The following is a 26024-nucleotide window of genomic DNA, read 5'->3' on the forward strand; positions in this document are numbered from 1 at the left end:
TTACGTGAGGCCAGCTGACGAGAGACTCAGAGAGAGGGAGAGAGAGAGCGATGTTTCTGAGCTGCGGTGGGCAGGGCCAGCTGTGTCGGCGAGGCCATGCCAGACACAGCGTGGCTCCCCCACCCCAGGCATGGCTTTCTGCCCGGGGTCCCAGGGTCGTGAGCGCGGACGCTGCCACAACCGGCCTCCTGCTGGGCCTCGGAGGGGCCAACTCAGGGTCTGGTTTCCCCAGGATGATCCAGGAGGAGAAGGAGTCCACAGAGCTCCGTGCCGAGGAGATTGAGACTCGAGTGACCAGTGGCAGCATGGAGGCCCTAAACCTGACCCAGCTGCGCAAACGCGGTTCTATCCCCACCTCTCTGACCGCCCTGTCCCTGGCCAGCGCGTCCCCTCCTCTCAGCGGCCGCTCCACACCCAAGCTCACCTCCCGCAGTGCAGCCCAGGACCTGGACCGCATGGGGGTCATGACCCTGGTGAGAGTCTTGGGGCAGTTGATGAGCGGCCCTGTCATGGCCCGGCTCTGCGTTGGGGGCTGGCCGAGGGGAGCTGCTAAGGCAGGGGAGGGCTCCCTCCCTCTCAGTTGGGGCTGGCATCTTCTTCCCATGATGTGTGCAGACCCCGGCATGTCAGGCCACCAACATGTCCTTCTGGGTTTGGAAAGGGCCTGTCATATCTTCCTGAACCCTCTCTCTTGGATAAGCACAGAATGCGTAAGAAACTCACCCCCTGCCCATACCTCTCCCTTTCTTCCAGAGGTGGCCCTGACTTATTTCATCAGGCCAGCTTTTTTTCTGCTCTCGTATTCTCTCAAGGCCTGTGTGAGGCACTGAATCCTATCTTCTCATCCTAAGACCACCAGGTTCCCCTTGGGGTTGACTTTCAGGCATCCAGAGGGTGATTCTGAGCTCACCCTTCACTCTCTCTTCCAGCCCAGTGACTTAAGAAAGCATAGGAGGAAGCTGCTGGTGAGTGCTGCCTGAGGACCCAGGTACTAACGGGTTAATTCTCCCAGTCCCTTCCCTTTCGGCCTCTCTCCCCTGGGCCCCTGAGTCTGAGTCTGGGCTCAGAGAGGCCCCAGGCCTTCCCATTGCGTTTCTCCAAGCTCCTCTGCCTTGTCCGGGCTGGGTAGGCAGGCCCCAGATCTCTCCCTCTATCCCCTGACGGCTTCACTGTCTGTTCAGTCGCCAGTGTCTCGGGAAGAGAACCGGGAGGATAAAGCCACCATAAAATGTGAGACTTCTCCTCCTTCCTCACCCAGGACGCTGCGGCTAGAGAAGCTTGGCCACCCAGCCCTGAGCCAGGAAGAAGGCAAAAGGTAAGTGGCACGGGCCCCACCTTGTGTCCCTCTACCGCCATGGTCATGTCCTCCCTGTTTCAAGAGAACATCTCACTTCTCTTTGAAATGCCATCATGGAAGGACATTCCCACATCTCCTTTGGTCACCTGCTCTGATCATACCCGCCCCCCACCTCCAACCTCCTGTTTAGTTCTTCCTGAGGTCTAACGTCCCTGACTCCTGCTATAATTAAAGTATGTTTCTTTTCATTCCACCCGCTCCTGGCTGTCATCCTGTAGTGCTTTGGAGGATCAGGGCAGCAACCCCAGCAGCAGCAACAGCAGCCAGGACTCCTTGCACAAGGGTGCCAAGCGCAAGGGCATCAAGTCGTCCATCGGCCGCCTGTTCGGGAAGAAGGAGAAGGGCCGGCTAATCCAGCTGAGCCGAGATGGAGCCACGGGCCATGGTTTCTGTCCACTTCCTAGCGAACGGGTGCAAGTAGAGGGGCCAGAGCAGGAGGGTGTACTCAGATCCAGCCTTCTCCCCCTGCCTCCCAGGGGCCAGTGGGTGGAAGGCACAGCCAGGCAGATTTCGGCTCCAGAGAGCAGCGGTTTTCCGTGAGATCTGTCCCTTGAGAGCCCCGGGCTGCCTCGGGAGGTGCTAGCTCCTGCCACAGAAGCTCCAGGCTGCAGGGAGGGAGGTATTTATTTGGAGTGATGTGGAAGGGATTCCTGTCTGGAGCGAGAGATTGGCCCTCTGAGGTTTCTTTCAGTTTGGAGGTTTTCTGGTGTTCTCAGGGCCTTCGGGAAGAATTTCTTGGTTCTTTCTTTAGGAGAGTCAGTTCGTGATTAGAACTTATTTCTAGTATACCTGACCTTTGGACGCAACGTATCGTAATGCCTCATTATGGCTTCGTAGACCTTATATTCGCGTAAACGCTTGGGAAAGAGCATTACCACCTCTGTGCTAATACAAAGTTCTCGTACATGCTTGGCACATGGTAGGTACACAATAAATGTCAGCTATCTTTCTTTGCTTCTTCCCGCCCCCTCTCCTGCTTTCTGTCATCTTTTCAGTCATTTTTTTCAACAGACATTTATTAACTGCTATATACAAGGCTTAGTGTTGGGTGTTGGAGCAGTAGGCCATTCCTTCAAGGAGCTCAGTGCCTAGTGGAAAGGAAATAATAAAGAGATGATTCCAAAGTAGTGTAATGATAGCGATATGCTTAGGGTGCTTCTGGAACTCAGAACGCAGCCATGGAGTGGTAGGGACGCCAGCAGTGGCTTCCTCTGCTAGGTAACAGCTGGGCTGAAGCTTGAAGGCGGAGTAGGAATTAGCCCAGCTAAGAAGAGTTGTATGTGAGGGAACCGGGCATCTGGGAAAGGCAGCTTCTGGGTGCAAGAGCTTTGTTTGCAATGGAGTCTTTTCAAAGTGGGAAGAAAGGGGTGGGAGGAGTGGAGGAGATGGCTTTGGATCCTAGGCTGGGGCCAGCTCATAAGGGCCTTGAGAAGTTCCCCCAAGGCCACGGGAGCATTGACAATTGCACCGCAGGGGGACCTGATCAACTAGAAGAAAGGAACCTTTGAACCCAAAGGCATAATTAGACCTTGCACCTCAGGGAAGGTGTGAATCAGAACATGGTGTGAATCAGAACATAGCTAGCTGGGTGAGGAGGAGGAGGAGGAGGAGGAGGAGGAAAGGTGGGCACCTGTCCCCTGGGAGGGTATTGAGGTGGAGCACCCTGCCCTCAGCCCACAGGGGTGCAGGGAGTCGTGGAGCTGACCACAGACGGGGCTGGGAGGGAGCCGAGAAAGTCTGATCTGTGCAAAGTCTCGTGGTTTTCTATGCTCCCCGCGCCCCAGTGGCATCTAAGACAGCATCTCACCTCGTTTTCTGGATTATCCACACCTACTGCTATCTGTGCTGCATGGAGTGACCAGAACTTCATGAATTCTAAGATGTTGCCCCCGCCGTGAACTCTGTGGGTTTTGGCATCTGTTCAGGAGATCCTTATAGAAGAAGACAGAGCTGGAATGTTCCCCTTTGTGGTTTGTGCAAGCGTGCCCCTGAGAAAGAGGCCGAGAGGCACATCTCTTAGTGTGCCCATTTCCCCGCCCCAACTAGATGAGGCTAATCCTCTGAGCCCGTAGCCCGCCTCATGGGTGGCTCTTGGGGTTTCCTTTGCACCTCGGTTTGGAGGAGGGATAAGTTCTGTCTAGGATTTTGCTGGTGTCAGGGTGTGGCAACTTCGGTCCATTGGGCTGGAAAACACCTCCAGGGCTGAGGCTCCCAGGGCAGACTGTCTGGGCTGGGTGACCTATTTGATGGCCACTGTGGGGCTGCCTGGATGTAGGGACATTGGGCAGAGGCTCCAGGAATAGTGGATGGTCCCGTCAGGCCTCCGGGGTTGTTATACACTGAGGTTGTTATACATCTGCTGGTCTGCTCCCCAATCCTGGCCCAGGCCAAGGGAGGAGAAGGAGAGGGACTGGCTGACCTGCCACATCTTCCCTTCCAGTTATGCTGACAGACTCCGAGCTTGGTCTGCAGGAGCCCATGGTGCCTGCCAAGCTGGGGACCCAGGCAGAGAAGGACCGGCGGCTGAAGAAGAAGTAAGAGCCACAGGCCAGGTTCTGCCAGGATGGCACCCAACCCTTCACCCACTTGGCCTGTCATGGGACTGAGCCCAGACAGCCAGAGCGTGGCAAGGCCCTTTCTGAACTGAGTTGGCCTGGTCCACACGGGCACATCAGGGGCTGGGAGGTGGTTCTTAGGACAACCCGCCCGGAGAGGGAGGATTGGGGGGGGGGGGCAGTGGGAGAGTGACCCTGGCCCTGTGGGTCTCTCGCAGAGCAGACTGCAATGCCTATGGGTCAGGCCCTGTGCAAACAAGGAAGAGCCTCCCCTTGCCATGTGGGGATGGAGGGGACTTCCTCCCCCCGTGTCTTGGCATCATACTGCTTCAGGCATGGAGCAGGGATGACAGTCCAGTGGTGGGGAGTAGGGTTGTGGAAGTCCCACTCAGCACAGCCATGGTCTCAGGAGTAAGCATGGTTGAGAGACAGGGAAAGACTAGTGAGTCTCTTCTTCCTCTTCCCACAAGACACCAGCTGCTTGAAGATGCCCGCAGGAAAGGAATGCCCTTTGCCCAGTGGGATGGCCCTACTGTGGTCTCCTGGCTGGAGGTAAGTCTGGGCAAAGGAAGTCTACTCAAGAGGACCGGTGGGAAGGGTACGTGGGGTGGGACAAGGATTCCTCTGTAGGTAGAGGGGTGGTGTCCCTAGAATTTTCCCATCCCGTCTCTCCCCTGCCAAGTGCACATGTGCCACACCTAGAATTTAGCCCCGCTCCCTTCCAGTTACCTTGGAGGGCAGAACTGATGCCACTTAACTGCTGTTGCCTCGCAGGTAGGTGGGTTTGGACAAGGGGCGCTAAGGGTCACCGAGCCATAGGCTTCCACAGGCAATTTGACTCTTCCCATAGGCCGTCCCCAGGAGCTGATCCCATATGATGTTGGGAAAATCTCCTCACATTCTCAGGCCTCAGATTTTCCATCTGTAAAATGGGGAAGAGAGGCATTTGGTGATGGTCATCTCCACGTTTCTAAGTTCTTCTGCTCTGCGTTTGCTCTTTTGAGTCCGCGGAGGAGGCCTGGCCCTACCCCCTTGGTATGGTCAAGCTCGTGGCAGCAGGGCCCAGATCTTGGGGGAAGGAGCTGAATTTACCCCCTGTGCCCATATCTGCAGCTCTGGGTGGGGATGCCTGCTTGGTACGTGGCCGCCTGCCGGGCCAACGTCAAGAGCGGTGCCATCATGTCGGCCCTGTCGGACACAGAGATCCAACGGGAGATTGGCATCAGCAATGCCCTGCACCGGCTCAAGCTCCGGCTGGCCATCCAGGAGATGGTGTCGCTGACCAGCCCCTCCGCCCCGCCCACCTCCAGGACTGTGAGTGGCCTCTCCCTCACCCAGGACGTTTTTGGACAGCCCTGGAGTAGCATTTGGAAAGTTTCCCGTTGGTCTTTGGGAAGCTAGTAACTTGATTCCTGCCCCTTCCTTCCAGTCCCCTCAGGGCTCCACCTGGTCTCCAGGAGGGGCTGACGTTGATTCCAGGAGGATCCCAGCAGCCTGGTTCTCTGCCCTACTGTGCCAACAACCGCACATCTCCGGGCAGAGTTTCCAGGACAGGGCTTCTGGGGTTCTGTGTTGTTGCCAGATTCAGGGAGGCAGAGGGGATAGGGCATTTATGAATTCTGTCCTGGTCCTCCAACCTCTCCACAAGAACACAGACTACTCCATGGACCCTCAGGCTAATATTAGCTGTCTCTTCGATTGGCATCAGCCGGCTTTCCAGATCTGCCCCATTCATTCATATTCCTTCAGGAAACATTCGTTGAGCATTTCTTGGTCCCAGACACTGTGTCGAGCAGTGCGGATACAGTCATAGAGGGAGTTGCTCTGAGCCAGACAGTATGCAGGGCTCGGGGCTGGGCCTGTGGGAGGACTCAGGGGAAGGGATGTGTGTCCTTGCCCTTGGGGTTCCCGGCCTCAAGGGGATCTCGGGGACCCACACGTGGGACCAGCCAGGTTTCCTCTCTGCCTGCAGTCTTCCGGAAATGTCTGGGTCACCCACGAAGAGATGGAAACTCTGGCAACACCCACTAAAACAGTGAGTCTGGCCCTGGGCCCTGGGCCTGGACTGAGGGCTGATGACCCCCATGAGGATGAGGGGAAGGTTTGGGGAGTCAGAGGGGGTTGTGGTCGATCTAATACGAGATTGGTATCCCTGATGTATGTCGGGTTCTATTCTCAGGGTGGCGGGTTGGGAGAAAGAGATGGGAATGGGAGCAGTTGGCATGTGTGGGGGGATCCATCTCTGGGGGGGTCTCCAAGGCCAGTGGGGAAGAGCTGGCCATGGGAGCGGTCTGCCCTGCTGTGGGCCTGAAGCTGGAGTCCTTTCCCTTGTGCTGATCCTTGGTGGAGGGACGGGGAGTGGGAGAGCCTGGCCCCTTGCGGGGCTGCGAGCCAAGCTGGGGAGGTGTGGAAACGTGTTTTTGCCACACACACATTCGCTCCCCCCTCACTGTAAACACAGGCACATGTGCCAGCCTTGTGTTCTCACTTGGTCCTCCCAACAAGCTCTCCCTAGTCACCCTCCTAGCCACTGGTGCGTCTGCTCCCTCTTCTTGATGGGGCCTGGGGTGGAGGCTTCCAGGTTTCTTGACTTTGCCTGTTTCCCCTGACACGCTGCACATCGTTCCCGCTAGGACAGTGAGGAGGGCAGCTGGGCTCAGGTAAGACCCCCTTCCCTGTCCAGAGCCACCTCCCAGGAGTTCAGGACAGATTTTTTCCCAACAGGCTGTCTGCCCGACAGGACGCCCTGAGTCCCAGTCTATTTATGTCCCTCTTCGCATGAAAAGCCCTGGACAGGTTTTCTCCTGCCGCTAAAGCACCCTCCCTCCTCATTGCCCTCTAGCTTCTGGTTTCTCAGGATGGCAGGTGGGGAGCCTTGGAGGCCCCCAGCATGCCTGCATCTTCCCCTCTCTTCCCAGGAACCATGAGACTGAGATTGGTACCAACCCTTTTCCTCACCCCATCCCTTTCAGAGGGCACAGCCGTGAGCTGGGCAAAGGCCTTTTACTCATTCACTCAGTGGGCAAATATTTATTAAGCAGCCGCTAGGTATCAGGGGCCTTTCTAAGCTCTCTGGATACAGAAGTGGACAAACTAAGCCCCACAGAACTTATATTCTAGGAGAGAGATGGACCCTAAGTGCGTAAACCCATCAGTGAGCGCTGTATCACACGGATCCACATGCCGTGAAACAGCACAGGGAGAGCCAGAAACCGGGGCCTGGACAGATCGTCGTGTACATTCACCCAGTAAAACAGCAGGGGAGATGGATGAATTTTAGAAATACGACGTCAAGTGAAAAGTCTAAGTCCCAAAAGAGTCACAGAATTTTATACTAAAACTCAAAAACAAGCAAACTTAATAATACGTTTCTTAGAGAAATATGCATTGGTGATTATAAGGACTGTAAAAAATGTTTTTCAAGCAAGGGAGTGATAGAAAACTCTAGACGGGCAGTTACCTCTAGACGGGCGGCAGGGGACAGGACGGGGAAGGAGAGCGTAAGGCGGACACAGCCGGTTGGTGTTGTCCATCAATGTTAACTTCATTTAGTTATGCTTAACGGCGAACGTTTGCTACATTTATTTTTGTGTGTATAACGGTTTCATTTTCAAAGATGAGTTTTTCAGCCTAAAAAAATCAAGTAGGGTAAGGAAACCATGATGGAAGATTGCTGTTCACCCAGTCTCTCTAAGGATAGGTGGTCAGGGAAGTCCCTGCTGTCGGCGGGAGGTGACAACTGGAGAAGGTGGGGAGGGTCACGGGGGCGTGGAGGGTGCTTGGGAAACAGGGGTTCTGGAGAATTCCTGGAGTGGACACCAGGCCTCAGAGAACTGAGTGCTGGCTGTTCAGACGCTATTCATCAGCCTGTAGCTTTTGACGTCGTGAGTCAGTACCTAACTCCCCTGTAGATGCGTGAGCCAGTTTCCCAAGTGACATTGGCTCTTTTCTTGCTGTTCTGCGGGTCCTCTGTAACTTGGCCTGTCCCCTGGGCGCAGTGGGCTTGAGGCTGACCGAGCAGCAGGAAGGCAGGTCTGCCACACAATACCGCAAATGCATTCCTGGGTCGACAGGAAGGACTTCATATTATCTGCTGCCTGGATAGGTGCTTCTGTTCATTAGTGTAGATAAGTGATCCACGAAGGGAACTGTATCATTCTGAGATCTTACAAAGTTCCATTTAAACCCCCCACCTCCTACCACGCCCAGCTTCTTAGGGAAAATAACCCGCCGTGGAGGATGGAGTGACGTTCCTCTCGAGCAGATACGCCAGCCGCGGCTCGCTAGCACTGCCTTCCTCCCCTATAGCTCCTCTACCTTGTTCCCCCAGACCCTGGCCTATGGGGACATGAACCACGAGTGGATTGGGAACGAATGGCTCCCCAGCCTGGGGCTCCCCCAGTACCGCAGCTACTTCATGGAGTGCCTGGTGGATGCTCGCATGCTGGACCACCTCACCAAGAAGGACCTGCGGGTCCACCTGAAGATGGTGGACAGCTTCCACCGGTGAGCAAGGCTGGAGCCCCTCACGGGTCTCCCCCAGCCCCGGGGGTCTGTCTCCCGCAACGCACGTGCCTCCAAGCGGCCTGTCCGGGCGCCCGCAGGTCTCCCCCTTGCGAAAGCCGGGTCCTTGTCTCGTCCTGCAGCTTGAGGGAGGGTCCTGCCCTCTCACCTCCCGTCCTTAAGACACAGAAAGTCATTTTTCCTTCGCTTCACTTTCCGGGAGATTTCCCCTCCGAGGTCTGAATTTCGTTTCTTCGGGCTTGCCGAGTTCTCTCTGTTTACCCTGGGGAGGCTCCAGCTGAAACCAGTGTCCAGCTTGGGTGTCTAAGAGGAAGGGTCTTTCTGAGCCCTTGTCCTGCCTGCCTCCCAGGTCTGAGCTTCTCAGCTCAGCCCACGCCCTTTTGTACAGGATGCCATCCAGTTCTCTCCTCCTCCTCGCGGACAAGGTCTTCTGTTCAAAAGTGTCTGCGGTGGAGGTCTCCAACTGGCAGCCCGTGGGCCGCATTTGGCCCACAGATGTGTTTTGTTTGGCTGACACGGTATTTTAAAGATTATGAGTTTAGTTGCCAGTATTCAAACACTAGGAGATTTTACACAAAATTCTGGATGTCTGGCTTCTCTTAAAAAAAAAATTGGAAGATGTGTTGACACATTCCAGCATGGGGACAGCCCTTCTGAGACAGGTAGGCGTAGTCTCCAGGTCCTGCTTCATTCATTGCATAGTGATGCGTGCTTGACCCCAGTAGGCACTTGGGGTGGGGAGCAACGTGGGTGCTGATGTTCCAGGGGTTGACGGTAGTTAGGGAGTCCTTTTAACGTCTAGCTTCAAATCACATGGGTCGCTGTTTGAGCCAGGTTCTTGGTCTTTTACCGTTAATTAATGCCTACGCCACCCCGCAGGAGAAGTGTGACCCCATCTCACATGTTCTGAGTGCCACGCAGCTGGAAAGTGGCTCAGCTGGCGTTCCAACCCAGGCGAATGAGAGGGTAATGGGACGAACGCTGGAGCTGGGGGCATGTGGCTTTACTAGCTTCTCATGGGGCTCCTTGGATGTCCCTTGGTCTCTCTGACTCATAAACCATGGAAGGTTAAATGCATAAGGGATCTAGTTAGCCTCCCTATTTTGTGGGTGAGGAAACTGAGGCACAGGAAGGAGCATCAGGCATGACAGCTGAGTGCATGTCTCCTGACACTGAGTCCAGCCTTCTTGCCACCATGCTGCAGAGCCTTTGATGCTAGAACTCTCTACTGTGACCTCCCTCACCATCCCCCCACCCCTTCTCAGGGCTGAAAGGGAATCTTCTGTCTCAGTGGGTCCGGGAGGCTGCCAGGCCTGGCTGCACCTGTCCCCTTGTCAATGACTGACAGGGCTGTGGAGAGAAGGGCCACTGGCCTGCCAGCTGGGATGTCCCTGGGCTGCTGGAGGATCAGTCTGCTCGGCCCCACCCAGCACTATGGAGGTCCTCCTGGGGACCCTCTGCCCAGGCCCCAGGAGAGCCTCGGCCTGCATTCATGCTTCCAGATTCAGCTGCACATCTCGAGTACTTCAAGGGTTCCTAAAGCATTTCCACGCCCTTTACTTCAACTTTGTGTATACCTGCATTTATTCCACTTAACCTTCCATAAAGCGTGTTCTTACATCTTTAAGAAATTATTTTGAATCATCCTTATTATGATGAGAAAAAGATATTAAAAAACCCTCCTTTTAATGAGGAAAGCAAGCCCAATAGAGGTGGAGTATCACCAGGTCACTCAGCCAGGTGGATACAGGATGGGGCCAATATCCTTCCTTCTTCACACCTAACTCTGAGCGCTTTTCCCTGGAAGCATGGTGTCCTAGTGAGCAGCTTTTCTAGAGAAGCGGCTGTCCTGAGGAGAACCGGCCCACACGGCATCAGTAATGTTCTCCCAGTGGTGGTACCATTGCTGAGTGCCTGGACGTTCCAGGGGCTGGGCTAAGCCCTTCCACGCACGATCACCTGTGAGGCTCACGGCAGCCTGGCCGGAGAGGCGTGACCTCATCTCACACGTGCTGAGGGCCACCAGGCCGGGGAGTGGCAGAGCTGGCATTCAAACCCAGGCTGATCCGACTTTAGATTTTTGCTCTTCTGTGAAACAACTTTGAAAGTCCTGGGAACTGGACTGAAAATTATAGCAAGTGGGACTGGAAGGAGACAAAAGGCATTTCTAGTTAGGACGTGTGTGTGCTCCTGCCCCCTCCAGTGGACCCAGGCTTAAACCAGTGGCTTGAGCAATGACCGAGTGCCTTGGGCCAGAAAAGAAGTCCTACAAGTGGTGTCTCGGAGCTGTGAGGGATTGTTCGAGGCCCCAGGGCTGCCTGGGTATAGCTGAAGGGAGAGAGAAGAAAGGAGCCAGCAGCATAGTTTAATTTCACAAAGCAATGGCCACAAAATAGAGTTTGGAGGGAACGTCTGTTCCTCCGTTTGATAGGCGACAAAACCCAGAGAGGCTGCATGACAAGCAGTGTTCAAGTTAAGGAAGGACCTTACGATAGAAGCTGCCCACGGTGGAAGGAGCTGCCTCAGGAGGTAGTGAGTTCCCTGTCGTCAGAGGTGTTGGGCCCAGGTGTTCATACTATGCAGAAGGATGGTACACAGGTGACACCTGCATGATATAGGAGCTTGGACCAGTGGCCTGGAGGGTCCCTTCTAACCTGCAGACTCGATGGTTCTTGGTCTGGTTTAGTTATTATTTATTGAATGCTTACTATGCACCGGGTACTGTTTAAGGACTTTCAGTACTTTCCGTGAACCATTTCATTCCATTCGTTAAGCATTTATGGTGTTTACTAAGTGCCAGATGCTATTCTAGGGGTTTGAGAAATATCAGTGAACAAAACAGGGTTGCCCTCGTGGAGTTTACATGCTAACTGGGAGGGACAAAGAACCATACGTGTATTGTATATAAAGTACGTTAATAGATAAAAACTGCTAGGAAAAAAAATAGACCAAGGTTAGACCAGGATAAGGGGGGGGGGTGTTGGGAATACGGGCTGGGGGTAGTGATGGTGGTGGTGCAGTTTTAAATCAGGTGGACAGGGTGACCGTTGAATTGAGAAGATGACACTTGAGCAAAGACTTCGAGGAGACGGGGTGAGCCACGCAGCAGATCGGGGCAAGAGTGTTCCAGGTACAGGGAACAGCCAGGGCAAAGGCCCTGAGGCACAGAGGCCAAGCGTGCCTGCTGTGTTTGAGGAAGAACAGAGATGTCACTGTACAGGGGCACGTCATGTAGCTCATGTAGGTCATTGTAAGGACTCTGAGCGAAATGGGGATACAAAGAAATATTTGTAGGGATCTTTCTGTAGGGTCCTATTTTTATGGGTCAGATATCTGTAGGGTCATTCCAGTGCCTGGGGTGGGACCGGGGGGGGGGGGGGGAATGTTGCTTCTTTGAGAGAACTTTCCTTCCATCAGGCCCACACCCTGGCCAAGAGGGAGGACATAGGGTAGGCAGAGGAGGGAAAGTAGTCTTGGGCTGGATCACACACAAGCCCTGGGAAAAGGAGGAGCATGAGTGGGCCGGGGTGCTCTTTATGCTGGAAGACACAGGCCTGAACATGCTAGGGCCAGTGCTGGATGTAGGACAGATGTGGCAGGAATGTGGCCCCCCTGAGGCTCTGGCTCAGGGGGGGCTATGTACCTGCAGAACCAGTCTTCAGTATGGCATCATGTGTCTGAAGAGGCTGAATTATGACCGAAAGGAGCTGGAGAAAAGACGGGAGGAAAGCCAGCATGAGATCAAGGGTAAGCTTAGCAGGCTCAGCGTGCCTCCTCTGAAAGGCATGGGAGCAGCCTTGGGGGAGCAGATGCCTGCCTCCTGTCCCCTGCCCTGGGCGAGTGGGGGGAGAAGAGGCATTCTGTACCTTAGGGAGCCTCCAAACCTGAGGGAAGCTCAGGTGATGAGGGAGACCTAGTCCATGCCCAAAGGACGTTGTCATCTGGTGGAGAAGAAATAGCCCTGCCCGGTCACCTGTAACCCCACCCTACCCCCTGACAATGGCCACCGACTGGACACATGCAGTGAATCCCCTCGGACAGTGCTATGGACTGGCCTGGGAAAATGCTCATGGACTGTGTTGATCTGGGTGGCATTGGGCAGGAAAGAGAGACAAGTCTTAGATTCTAAGAGGACCATTCCAGCCTGGGGGTAGGGGATGGCCTGGCCAAGGGCTCTGGGGAAAAAGTCAGGAGCCTGCTGGCCTGACCCTTGAGTCCTACAGGCTGGCAGGGATGGAGGGAGGTGGTGCTGGTTCTCTAGGAGCCCAGGTGCCAGGGAGGACAGACAGAAGACAGAAAGCAGGGTAGACTGGAGCTCTGGGTCCAGGGAAGCCGGTTTCCGTCCCTGGAGGGGGTGTGGCCAAACCTACTGTCTCTTCCTAACCCGTTTTCTTGCCCCGCCCTCCAGATGTGCTGGTCTGGACCAACGACCAGGTGGTTCACTGGGTCCAGTCTATTGGGCTCCGGGATTATGCAGGAAATCTGCAGGAGAGCGGTGTGCATGGTGCCCTGCTGGCCCTGGATGAGAACTTTGACCACAACACGCTGGCCCTGGTCCTCCAGATTCCCACACAGAACACCCAGGTGGGCATCCTTGTCATCAGTCAGTCTTGATCTCAGGCTCCCCCTCTGCCGACTCTCCTGCTCACACACACAGGTTTATAGATTTGTTGGGGGACTGTTCTGGAGCCTGTCTCGGAGGGGATCACAACGTCCTCACACCTCCAAGTGGTCCCTGTGCATAACCAGGCCACCTAGGGAGCAAACTTCCTTCACACATAGGGCACATCTAGCCCAGGCCCAGAACACGGTGTTAATCCTCTCCCAACCCCATCTTTGCGTTTGACACTCTGTTTTTTATTTAATTAATTAACTAATTAATTAATCTGTTTGCTTACTTAATTATTTATTTTTCATATAATTTATCGTCAAGTTGGCAAACATACAGTGTATATACGGTATGCTCTTGGTTTTGGGGTTAGATTCCCGTTGATTCATCGCTCACGTACAACACCCAGTGACGCTTTGTTTTTCCTCACTCTGCTTTTCTGACCTGACTCTTCTTAGAGGAGAAAAGGCCTGGGGGCCTGAAGGGATCAGAGAGCCCCCCCCCCCCATCTCCTTTGTCTCCTACCCCAGAGATCTGCCCTGGGCTCCCAGGCTTGAGAAAGCTAAATATACCAAATAACACAGCCCAGAGCCTCTCTGCACCAGGCCGTTGTCTCCCTGTCAGCAGCTCAAATGATTAGACATCTCCTTAAATTACATTTCACAATTGTTATGGAGCTCTCATCCAAGATGATATCTAAACTCTCTTGGACCTATTTATATGTTTGGCCTTTCTAGCTTCCTGTGGGTAAAGGACTCCAGAAGTACTACTTGTTGTGTTTAGTACTTCCTGATTTTATTTGTCCCAAATTGTGCCCCAGTCAGGCTCCCCCTGGGGAAGGGAACTGCCTCATCCTCATTTACTAGGTTTGGTGAGGCTACGTGTATTTGGCCCGTGCTCACCTTTTGTGATTTCATAAACTCTGATTGTGTTGCCTCGGGGCTCAGGCCTTTGTCTCTCCAGACGGAGTGATCTTAATTCTTTTAGGCTTTCCTCATATAGACTCGCCTCCGTGCCCTGATCGTTTTAGCTGCCCCTGTCTGGACTGGTTGCAGCTGTCAGGCCTCTTGAAATTCAGCCACTGGAGTCGCACAAGCTATTCCGGGAGCAGATGCGTTTTGGCTCGTGCGAGGGTGGGGCTGTGTGGTCTCGTAATGCCGGGTGGCGTGTTGGCCTCTTGGGGATGTTGGCAGCACACAGGGCCAGTGTGTCCCATAGGCTCTCGGCAGTGACCCCCTCTCCCCCCTACCCCCCCCCCCCGACCGGTCAGAACGGAGAGGACAGATCCCTTGTTCTCTAAGAAGAGCTGGGATTCCCCTACCCCCCTACGCAGTTTTTCTGTATGTGCCCACCTCCAACCCCACCTGTGTTCTCACCTGCTCTCACAGCTCTGGGATGGGTTTCTGAAGTTTGTAAGTGTCATCGTCACCTTTCCCTACCCAGAGGAGCGGTGTCGTCTGGATACTTGGAAGTGTATTAGGCTTCTCCTTTGCTGTCACTTATGAGAATATTACCTTCTCAATACTGACAGAGACAGTCCTTACGAACCTCCGTGGTTAGCATTTCTCACCCGGAAATGGGCTTGTTCTTCTCTATCGTTTGTTTGTCTCCTGTCTCTAAATGGGTCCGGGTTTTGTGGCTCGCAGTGCATTTGTAAAGAGTGGCCGGAGACATCTCTGGTGCGTGCTAACCTTTCTGGTTTTCCTGACTCTTCCATTTAGCTCAGCTATGAGAGGAAGTGGGGGCTGACCCAACATGGAATTCTTCCTCAACAATGGTTAAAAATATCTGGTGGCAGTTCTGAAAACTTTGTTGTTTCTGGCGTTTCCCAAATCTCCTGCTGAGTTAGGCTCCTGGGAGGCTTGGTCAAGGCCTGTATGCACCGTCAGCCCAAGGGCCATGGAGATCTGTGACTCAGCCGTCCTCCTAATTTAAAGTTTTGATGTGGAGCCTTATGAAATACGTTTCTTTAATCTAAATTAAATCCTTATTATCCATGGTCTACATGCTCATTTATCCCTTCAGAAAGGTAGTAAGGCCTGATTTTCCTTTACAGACACAATATGGGGTTCCCCCCCACCCCACTTAAGGGAACCCTGTGATCCACGTGTTCTGTGGTCCTACTTTGTACAAAATTACAGTTTTCTAATGTGCTCCATATGAAAGAATCCTAAGGTTTACAGTTTCACTTCCAAGAGGACCCTGAAGTTTGCTTGAAACAGCATCAGGGCTCACGGGTTAAATGCACTGAAAGCCCTATCTCTGTGTATGGGCCCCTATGAAACAGAAGCAAGATGACATACAAGTCATTGACTATACCCCTCCCACCTCTTCCTCTTTCACCCTGTGGACTCCAGGCTCGCCAGGTGATGGAAAGAGAGTTCAACAACCTGTTGGCCTTGGGCACAGACCGGAAACTGGATGATGTGAGTACTTGGCTGTGAATTAGGGGCCTTTGGGATTTGGCCATGGTTGGTTGGTTGGGTTGGAGTTCATGAGTTGTGCTTTCCTTGGGCCGATGATTGGTGGGGTGGTCAAAGGGAGAAGAGCCAGAGGGGATGGCGATGATGTCAGGGAATTGGGGGAGGGGGGCAAAAGAGCGAGGCCTAGCAGTAGGCCTGGAGAAGTCTCCACGAAACTCCTTGTACAAAAACTAAAGGCTCCTATATGTTGTACTTCTAGCATCTTCCAACTCTGTGCCCTGCCGCTGTCCTAACCACACAGGATCAGAGGTTCCCCCAGAGGCCATCTCCTTGGGATCATAATTTTTTCTTCCATTTCTCAGATACCATCTCTCAGTGCTATTGGTAGAGCATGATTCCAGCCTGCTTATTAGGATGCCCATCCTGTCATAGTGTGGTTGTTTGGAGGTAGGCGTTATGCTGGGGTCCTTAAACGACAGGCTCGCTCGTTTGTTCCACAGGGCAGTTTGACTCACTGGCTCAGACGTATATCATCACTGCTTCCTCTCCAGTTTTACTCTTGAGTTACCTTCATATCAAGTTAAGGTTCTCTTTTCTTGGCCCCCATGTTCGATGAAAACACAGCCTTTTCCCCTGGGTTTTGTCAGGCCTTTCCCTTGCATTTAGGCTGGACTGTGTCCAGGAAGACCTGCATGGCCTGAGCTCTAATGCCCCCATTGGAGATGCCTACCAAAGGGTTACCTGTTTCCTGAGGGTGCAGCCCCCTCCCCAGCCCTCCTCTCTTCTTCCCCCTTCCTCCTTCCCGCCTTCTTCCCTACTTACTTTTCATCACCAACCTTCCCTGCTTTTGCCTGTCAGGTCAGGCTTGGCTGCCCTGGCTCCAAACAAGTTAAAAAGGAGCCCAGATTATTTATTTTTAGCTTCTCCATCTTCAATCAAATCTAGTTCTTCTGATCTCCGTTGTCTGTGTAGCTTCCCTTTCTACACATCCCTTCCCCGACCAATGCCTCTGTTTGGACTAGCGGGCCTCCTTTTTTGGGACACCCTTAGTGTCACCTCCTTATCAATTAGTCTTTCTTAGTTGGGTTGGCCAGGGCTAAAATCCACCTTTGTGGAATGACTGCTCTGCTTCGGTAGATAGGACACGCTCAGGCATACACGGAATTTGTGGAGGGGTGTGTTCTTCACGGAGGTGCCTTGAAATATGGAGTGTGTTATTTATACACACACACACACACACACACACACACACACACACACACACACATATAATCACACACACACGTACACATGTGTGTGTGTACGTGTGTATGTATTCCTGTCAAGGAGATAAATTGCCAGACCCCACCAGCTGTCCCCACCCTCAGAGATCTTAATTTTTCCAATGCCCCTGCCATGTGGACCCTTCTTTTATTCCCCACCCGCCGAGGATCTTAGCTTTCTTTGATGTTGTTTAGAAAAATGACTCCTGTATATCTTAGCACGGTGCTTCCTAATTAGAAAGCTGTGTATTCCTTCAATCCTTATAAAAATATTCTTTGAAGGCCTCCTCTGGGCCAGGCATTGGCCCAGGCACAGGGGTATACTGGTGACAGACAACTCATTTTATGCTAACAATCATCATGTGGGGCAGGTTATCATCCCCCTCTGACTGATGAGGAATTAAGCTTGAGGTGGGATTTGGTGGTGGTGGGCACAGGGGAGGTCAGAGATCCAGGGAGACTGCTTTCTGTCTAGGCATCTAGCACAGCATCAGCAACCTTGAGCTGCCTCTTGTTTCCTCTGTCAGTTCTGGTTCTCAGTTTCCCCTCTCAAGCTTCAAGGCCCTGGAGGGCTGCATCCAAGTCTCCCCCTACATGGAGAGCAGGACTTAAGGAAAAAGAGGAGAGGAACAGGAAGAACATCTTCTAGGGGACAAGTGATACAGAAACAAGTCTTAGCGCTGGCTGAAGGTAGAAATCGAGAGAGAGAAAGAGAGAGAGAAAGGGAAACCACCCTGGGCTAGATTAAGGGTAGGATCGCGGGCCAGACAGAAATAATGAGGAAAGTTCCTGATGAATTCAGGGATAGGATGCCTACATAGGAAGCCAGCTGCCATCCATTCATTTAACAAATATTTATTGAGTGCCTACAGTGTTCCTGAGCACTACTCTGGGGCTGGGGATACATTGGTTGGAACTAAAAAGATGATGGTGTCTGTCCCATGGAGGACAGAATTTGAAAGTGAGAGGGAGAGAGTTGAGGGAGGGGAGTGGAAGAAGGAGAGAGAGAGGGGGGTGGTTAATGAAATACAGTAAAACCTTGGTTTTCAAGTAGAATTTGTTCTGGAAACATGCTTGTAATCCACAGCACTTGTATATCAAAGCAAATTTCAAGAACCATTGGCTCGGTTGTGATCATGTGACCTTCAGTGTCACGAACTATATCACAAGACATCGCTCGTTTATCAAGTTAAAATTTATTACAAACGTTTGCTCACCCTACATAACACTCGCAGAACAAGTTACTCTCAATCCAAGGTTTTCCTGTAATCCCATAAATACATGAAAAACTGATACCAGCGTGGGTGCTGGGACAGAGGTACATTGTGCCAAGAAGTGATAGGCTTTGGCCTCCTCAGAGCACAAGCAACAAGGGGCTTGGGGCCGGGAGGGGTTGAGGCAAGAACTGGTGGGTTAATGTCTCTTGTTCCTCCTGCAGCTCTCTGCCTATACCCGTTCTGAGAACACCGATTGGCTTGGTCGAGGTGGAGGGGGGGTGGTGCTGGGGAGATTAGACATGGCTGCCAAGCAGGGTGGAAGTGAGCTCTTCCGGGGAGGATGGGGAGGCCTGTGCAGAGGGGCATCCTGTAGTGTTTTGGCTCTGGGTGCCCTTTGGCAGAGATAGTTTGGAGACTCCGCTGACAGATGGCCCACCACCTCCTTTGGGGGAGCCTGCCTCTGATCTGCCATCCACCTGGCCCATCGCTGTCACAGAATGCTCTCACTTGATCCCATTAGGGGTAGGCAGCCTGAGAAAGAGGGCAGATGATTTTCTTCCTATTTTATGGACACAGAAATGGAAGCTCAGAGAGGTCACTTAACTTGCCCAGGGACACATAACTAGTAAAATGGTAGTCAGGTCTCCTGACTCTTGGCCGGGTGCGTTTCCGGCACACCCTGGGCTGCAGCCAGAGGGAAGGCAGGAGGGGTTGGGTGGGGGCTGCTCGGTGCCCCTGGGACGAGGCTAGGAGAACGTGAAAGGTCAGTGGGCATCCCCAGCCCAGTGTGAGATGACGGGGCTGGGCAGGGAAACGGTTCAGCTACAGGATGGTGCCAGGTCTGACCAGAGGGGACCCCACCCTACCTGGCGACAAGGAATCTGAATGCCCCGGGGCCGCTACTTCGCCCCCATTCATTTTACCGACGGAAAAACAGGGCCAGAGAGAGGAGGTGACCTTGCCCCCCCTCCGTACCCCGCCTTCCAGTGGGACAGGAGTGGCACCCCTAGAAGCAGCCGCGAGCGCGCTTCCCGCGGGCAGGGACTGAGGGCCTCCGCGTGTCCCATGCAGGGCGAGGACAAGGTGTTCCGGCGCGCGCCGTCCTGGAGGAAGCGCTTCCGGCCGCGGGACCCGCACGGCGGCCTGCTCGGCGCCTCGGCCGAGACGCTCCCGGCCGCCTTCCGCGTGGCCACGCTGGGGCCGCTGCAGCCGCCGCCCGCGCCGCCGAAGAAGATCACGCCGGAGGGTGAGTGCCGGGCCGCCGGAGGGGCCTGCGGGCGCCGCTGCACTAACGCTGCCGCCGGGCCGGCGGGCGGGCGGGCCCCCGGAGCGCGCGCACTAACCGCCGCTCTGTGTTCTCCCGCGGCCGCCGACTCCTCCCAGCCGGGACGGCGGGGGCGCAGAGACTGGAGCCCTCCACGGTTCGGACCTACTCCTGCTGACCCCCCTCCCGCCCCGGCTCTCGCGGGGGTGTGCCCGTGGCGCGGGGTAAGTGGGCCGGGCCCGGGCCGGACACCCACCCCCCCACCCCCGCCCCCGCCGCCGGCGGCACCCGCTCGCGCGCTGTGCACCTGCCAGGCCCGCACTCGTCCGGCTTGCCCTGCCCGCTGCCGCCGCCGCCGCCGCCGCCGGGGCGCTTGGCGCTTGCAAGCTCGCTGCGCATGCATGCGCCCCAGACCCCCAGGGACGACTCCCAGCTCACCGTGCAATGCATCTCTCTCTCTATCTCTCTCTCTATCTCTCGCTCTCTCCTTCTCTCTCTTTCTCTTTCTCTCTTTCTTTCCCTCTCTCTTTCAGCTCGCTCCCACTATCTCTATGGACACATGCTCTCCGCCTTCCGGGACTAGCCACGGCCCCCAGGGCCAGCGTCCTCCCGCTGGGTTTCACAGGCTCAGCTGGCCCTGGCCTCTCCTGCTCGTTCCCTGGTCCTCTCACGGCTCCTAGTCTCGTCGTGACTTTCCGGTTGCCCTGGATCTCAGAATATACTCGTCCACCCCCTTCGGCATCCCACTACTCTGAGTCCCACCGTGTGTCCTTTGTAAGTCTCTTGTGGCTGTGGCTGGGACTCGAGGTTGTCCATGCTTGGGATTCTGCAGAAGGGACAGGACAGCAGTAGCCCAGGCGGGGTTGTGACTTCACCCTCCCTCTTCTGGGCCTAGCCAGCCTGTTCTGGACTGCGACCTCCACCAGATACCAGGATGCCGTGCCAAGGGCTGAGGATGGCCCTTCCAAGAAAACGGCACTTCGGACTCTGCCTTGCTCAGGCTATTGGGCCTTCTGGTCCCCGTGCACATCCTGCTTGTCTGATATCTGGTTTGGGCACCCCCCCAGCACAAGCCCCTTTTCCCACCTTATCTCCACCGCGGCAGCTCCTGCCTCCAGAACCTCTTTGGGGGCAGGAAGGGGCTGCAGAAAACCCCATTCTCCTTCAGATGGTGAGGCTGGGGAAGAGGAAGGCTAAGGTGGTGATTCCAGGCTCTTGCTTAAGATGAATCCCAAATGTGAGTTGGGGAAGAATCTGAGAAAAATGGGCCTGTGAGCTTTGGGCCAAGGGTAAGGATGGGGAAACTCTCAGCCCTCGTACCCAGTAAGAAGTGCAGGCAGGTCAGCTGGACAGAGAGCCAATGGCCTGCAGTAGCCTTAAGTCCAAAGAGTGGTGGGAACGCCTCCTACCCCAGCGGTAGGGTGGAGTTGCTGCTGGGGCAGGGCTGGGGGTTGTGTGGGGTCCTGGCTCTGGGGACAGAAGAGAGCTACCCATGTGCCGTCTATTCTGCTCAGCATCCCCTCCCTTGCTGTCCTCCTCTGTCCCACTTTAGTAGTCCAGCCCCTAAGAATATACCCAGTGGGTGGATTGAAGATACACTGACCTTCAAATCAGATGTGGGAAAAAGGTAGTCCGGGGTTCTCTTCCCCTGATCTCTTAGGAAGAAAATAAAGCTTCCGCTTTAGTGAGTCATATTCCAGGTCCAGGAAATCCAGTGTCGATGAAGGTCTTCACTCTCCTGCTTGCCCCTAAATCAGCCAGTCCTTGTTCAGGGCTCTCTCAGTGTGCGGGGACTGCCTCCTCCAGAAATTCCTGAGCCCCACCCAGCTTCCACCATTTTAATTGCTTCCCTCACGCAGCACGGTGGCAACCGGGGCTGGGGGCTACAGGTCCTAGTTTGGTCGGAATGTCATTCCCAAGAAACCCGTCTTAATCCACTTCCTCGTCCTGCCAAAATGCCTGGACATGTTTGGGGCCCAAGTTCAGGGGGAGTTGATGGAACCCAGGGCTTCATCCAAGTGAGAGGAGAGGACACGTGTCTGGAGCATGTTTCCTGGAGAGGCGCCAGTTCGTCACCTACAGGTGGCCGAGCAGCTGGTTTGCAACCTGATCGACTTGGGTTCTGAGCAGGGGCTCGGCTAACAGGTGGGATAGTGGGTCAGAGCACCCTGGCCCGCAGGAGTGATGGAGCCTGGGACGAGGCCAGGGCTCAGAGCCTTCTGTTTTTCGGCAGAGCAGAGGTCTGCCAGGGGCGGGGCTGGGTGGGCTCCCCTAGGTGTGGGCAAGGCCCCCCACCTGCCCTTGTTCTCCCTGGTTGTTCCTCGCCCTCCCTGTCCGTCAGGCTGCTGCAAATGGAGCTGGACGAGTTCTTGAGCAGAAAATGAGTTGGGTGGAGAGAAAAAGCCCCTATCCTCGGGTAATGGATGTTAAGATTATGGAGAAACCCCAGGTTCCTAAGATTGGTGGAGTCGGGGATCGCAAAGCCATCTGACTGTGTCAGGGGACTTTTGACGGACTAGCTCAGTGGGAGATTCAGCCCCATCTTCTCCTCTACAACTTGACCCTGTCATGGTTGGCCATGTACCTGGGTCTCTTCAGGGCATCTGGGGAGGTATTGCAGGGAGGTGATGGACAGGAGAACTTGTCCATTCAGTGATGGAAGGCTGTTGTCTTGGTGTATCCCTTGCCTCACAGTCCGCGTATTTTTTATTTGGAGAGTCACCAGTGACCCGAAGCCCCCTCGCCAGCCTGCTGTATCTTGTCAGTTCCCTTCTCAGTACTGTACTGGCCCAGTGCGTCAGGAGTGGATGTGCGGGGGTGTATGAGTGTGTGTACGTACCAATAAACAACCTGATGGTTTTAAGACAACCTACACATGGCTCTGGTCTTTTTTTTAACTTCGCGTTCAGCTGACGTGTCCAGCTTCTTCCACCGTCCTAGGGCTGTGCTCCTCTGGGAAGTCGACATCAGAGTTTTAAAAACATACAGTCAGTAACCTTCTGTTTACTTACATAACCATGGGGTTGCTAGAGGTTAATGTGCAGGTTGCCTGTGCCAGGGGAGTTGAGGAGCCCCGATGCTGGACCTGATTTATTCCTTCTCCCTCTCTACTCACCTGGTCATGCTCCACTGCCTCGTGGCCTTTCCCATGGCCCCCAGGGCTGCCGCTGCTATAGGCCCCCTGCTCGGGATCACTGCAGCAGCCCCCGCAGCCTGTAGGTCAGAGGCCTGCTCCCTTCACACGGCGTGACAGGCTGCCTGCGACTTGGCTCCAGGCTCCCGCCCCTCCTCTCACCAGTCTAAGTCCGCCGACCTCAGAAACCTGTGTCCGCCAGCCCCATCAGCAGAAGGCAGCAAGAGTGCCTCTTGCCTTTCCAGCGCGAACCTTCCAGACCCACCTGGAGCGTCACCTGGAAGGCAGGACCAGCCCCTCCCCAGCAGAATTGGAGAAGCGACAACCCTTTGCTTGCTGGCACTCTGGAAGCCACCGTGCCGTGTGGTGTCTCTCCTTGTCTCTTCCCACACGGTGCTGTGAGGGAGCCCCTCGGGTCTATCTTCTTGATCTCCGTATCCCCTCGATAGACACGCTCGAGAGAATAAATGAACCGACCTTATCTCAGAGGGTTCTTATGAGGATGATTATTAAATAAAGCTCAACACTACTGGGAACTATTGTGTGCCAGATGCTGTTCTAAGCATGCTCAATGTATTAGCTCACTTAGCCTTCACAACTCTGTGTGGTGTTATCTTCGCCATCTTGCAGAACAGGAAATTGTAAGGCTAAGAACCACACTTCTTAAGTGTGGTTAAGTGTGGTTAATTGTAAGGCTAAGCTGGTGAGAGACAGACGTAGGTCCCAAAGCTAGCGCGGGGCCCCGTCCTTAACTGCGACACGTATGTGAAAAGTTCTGACCATCTGCCAAGAGCGCTTACCACTTACTAAATGTTACTTGCTTCTCTCTTTTTTACTTTTTTTTTTTTCTACTTCTCTTTTAAGTGAGCTCAAGCCTCTGCCCCTTGGCTAAGCCTCCCCCAGTTCCCTGTCCCAGACCCACACTCATACTGGAGCGCCTGGGTGGCTCAGTTTCCGAACCCACCCTCCTGTGGTGCTTGGCTTATGTTCGTCTTTGGACTGTGTTTCTTCTCACCTAAATTGTGAACTCCCTGAGAACAGCACAATACACCATATCCTTCCCAAGGCTAATGCCGTCCCAAACACTGATGGTACGGGAAGGCGGAGTCCACCGGCACCCGTGACAGGGTGCACCCTGGACAAAGCAACCTGTGACCCGGAGAGGGCACACAGGTGAGGGAAGGTGCTGGCCTTGTGTTTACACACCTCTGGGGGGCCCCCCTCACTCCCTCCATGACCAAAGGTAGAATCGACCAGCCTTGGTGACCAGGCTGGCCACAGGATGAGATCCGAAGGAACTCAGAAAAACTTTTTTGGGATGGGAAACTGTTTCCCAGTGTTGCCATCCACTGGGATGGGGAATGCGGAAGGAGCAGGCTTATGTGGAAATGTGTTTCGTTGTAGACCTGCCGAGCTTGAGATGAGATCCCAACATCATGTTTCTGTCAGCATTTGTAGGAAAGAAGATTCTAGGTTTCTTTCCCAGAAAGAGCATGCCTCCCCTAGGGATGTTCTAAGCAGCGCAAGAGGCATAGAGTCTGGGTCTGGTTGTTGCCCGTGGCTGAGGGGTGAGGCACAGCCCAAATTGCCATGGGGTGGAGATTTGGGGTTCCCATATGGGCCTGGACTATAGGTCCTTAGCCAAGACCCCAGCCTCACCTGGAACCTTCACCTTTAGGCATCGCTGCCCGAGCCTGGAGCCCAGAAGCCAGGCAGTGAGACAAGTCCAAGGGCGGGGGGGGGGGGGATGACATCTTGGGGGTAGGGTTTTATCCATGACAGAACCTGAACTGAGGGGACTCCTCTCCTTTCACCCTCCATTGTCTGCCCCCCTCCACCTCCCTCTCCAGGTGCAGCATTAAATTTTTTTTTTAATGTTTATTATTTTTGAGAGAGGGAGAGAGAGAGAGAGACCAAGCAGGGAAGGGGCAGAGAGCGAGGGAGGCACAGAATCCGAAGCAGGCTCCAGGCTCTGAGCTGCCAGCACAGAGCCCGATGCGGGGCTGGAACTCACAGACTGCGAGATCATGACCTGAGCCATAGTCGGCCGCCCAACTGACTGAGCCACCCAGGCGCCCCTCCAGGTGCAGCATTTAAAATGTTTTCCGCTTTGCGAGATAGATTACCTTGAGAAGTTAGAGATCTAAGCCACAAATAGTACTTGAAGGTCACACTAATTATCTAAACACCCTAAGAAGTTCCTATCTACACTCTCAACAACTGATATGCCAATTCCAAGTAATTCTTCTTTTCGTTCTAGCGCATTCCCTGAAGCCCGTTGTTAGGTAACATTTGATTAACCTGGCTTGATTTATTGCAGGTACTTCCCCTGGAGACCGGATTGAAGCTAATTTCCCTAAAGAACTACCACTCATTCTTCATTAATTGGAGTCTTATCTGTACTTTAATTGTGAAGGCTAAGCATTTAGGTTAAGAAAGACCCAGTGCATTGATGACAATTGCTCATTCTGTGCAAATAACGAGTGAGGCTGGCTTCCATTTGGTCATGTCTGCTATTCACACCTGTGAGATTCCAGCAGCTCGTTTCTCTTTCTCCGGTGGAAGGGTTAAGGACTTAAAGACTGAAGAAGAAATAAGTAGACAATGGCCACCACCCCTGACAACATTCAGGAACTATTAACCCTGATGGCTTTTGCTGAGGACTGTTCATTCTTACCAGGTCATGAACGTGAACCTCAGTTTCCAACTGACATGATAGGTAAAGAAGAATAAACTTACCAAATACGTGCAGCCACTCCAGAGCCTATCAGCTCTGTAGAGATGAGCCCCCTTCTTCATGGCCACCCCAAGCCCCCAGTGAGAAGCAAGTCAACTGAAGGTGGTGGGATCGTATCCATTTGGGAGCTTGGGAGGTGCCAGGGGCAGAGGAAATGAACTCGAGGGGAGCAGATCCCCCTTGAATGTGTAGCTCAGCATTTTCAGTGGTTCGTAAGGGAGTGAATGTAAATTTGAGAACCAAGGTGTGGCAATCAGGCTTGTGGCTCTCCTCATCTCCAAGGGCGGTGAGTCAGAGGGAACTAAGAGCCTTAGAAATGACATCGGTATTCCTCTCCGGCCCTTTCAAGGTGGTACGACTATAAACACAGTGACACAACTCAAGAAGAAAATCCCACAGTGGGGCAGATTAGGCCAGTTTGTGACTCTCAGTTGGCCCGGCCCTGACTGGTTGTTTGGGACAGATACACCCCGAGTGGGGGGCTGCTCCCTTCTGCACCCTCACCTCGGTCTGTGAGCCTGCTCTGAGGTTTCCTTCTTCTCTTCCTTAGGCAGAGTTTCTGGAGAAACTCTGGGAGCCAAGAGTTGACCGCCCTCTTCAGGAGCAAGTCAGGAGGGGCAGATGTGGGGGAGATGGCCCAGCTGAACCCAGGGGTACACTGCAGAATGGGTCACAGAGCCTGGTAGGTAAAACAGGGTTACGTCCATTGTCAAGGGCCCTGAAGAATTGGGTGGGGGCTACAGTGTACCACGCTGTGAATCCCCAGGCTTCTGTAATGATTCTGAAATTTATAATTTGCAATACACCAGACAAGTTTAGCCTCAAGCAGTTGGAATTAATCAAAATTTTAGTAGATGTTCACGAGCCATTCAGATTCTAGCTCCTGCTATCTCCCCAGCTAGTCCTTATGTAATTTCTGTCCAGAATCTTCTCTATTCTCCAC

The 26024-nt window shown here is 53.9% G+C and overlaps 1 protein-coding gene across 3 annotated transcripts in view; it reads left to right on the forward strand.

Annotated features, from left to right (window-relative positions):
• PPFIA4 (PTPRF interacting protein alpha 4) overlaps positions 1-22083 on the forward strand; it is a 38388-nt gene extending 16305 nt beyond the window's left edge. For 2 of the 3 annotated variants that reach the window (XM_042976353.1, XM_042976352.1), the window contains 15 exons: positions 233-473; positions 930-965; positions 1182-1315; positions 1576-1742; positions 3798-3891; positions 4383-4464; positions 5026-5226; positions 5885-5947; positions 8243-8418; positions 12086-12183; positions 12845-13020; positions 15403-15471; positions 19019-19193; positions 19331-19435; positions 19745-22083. In XM_042976353.1, the coding sequence (XP_042832287.1) occupies positions 233-473; positions 930-965; positions 1182-1315; positions 1576-1742; positions 3798-3891; positions 4383-4464; positions 5026-5226; positions 5885-5947; positions 8243-8418; positions 12086-12183; positions 12845-13020; positions 15403-15471; positions 19019-19193; positions 19331-19389 (1771 nt within the window). In that variant the 3' untranslated portion in view covers positions 19390-19435; positions 19745-22083. The remainder of the gene's footprint in view (positions 1-232; positions 474-929; positions 966-1181; positions 1316-1575; positions 1743-3797; positions 3892-4382; positions 4465-5025; positions 5227-5884; positions 5948-8242; positions 8419-12085; positions 12184-12844; positions 13021-15402; positions 15472-19018; positions 19194-19330; positions 19436-19744) is intronic. The other variant, XR_006213995.1, reaches the window with a different exon arrangement.
• The last annotated feature ends 3941 nt before the right edge of the window (positions 22084-26024 follow it).

Source organism: Panthera tigris, chromosome F3, assembly GCF_018350195.1.
Source record: "Panthera tigris isolate Pti1 chromosome F3, P.tigris_Pti1_mat1.1, whole genome shotgun sequence".
Taxonomy (NCBI): Eukaryota; Metazoa; Chordata; class Mammalia; order Carnivora; family Felidae; genus Panthera; species Panthera tigris.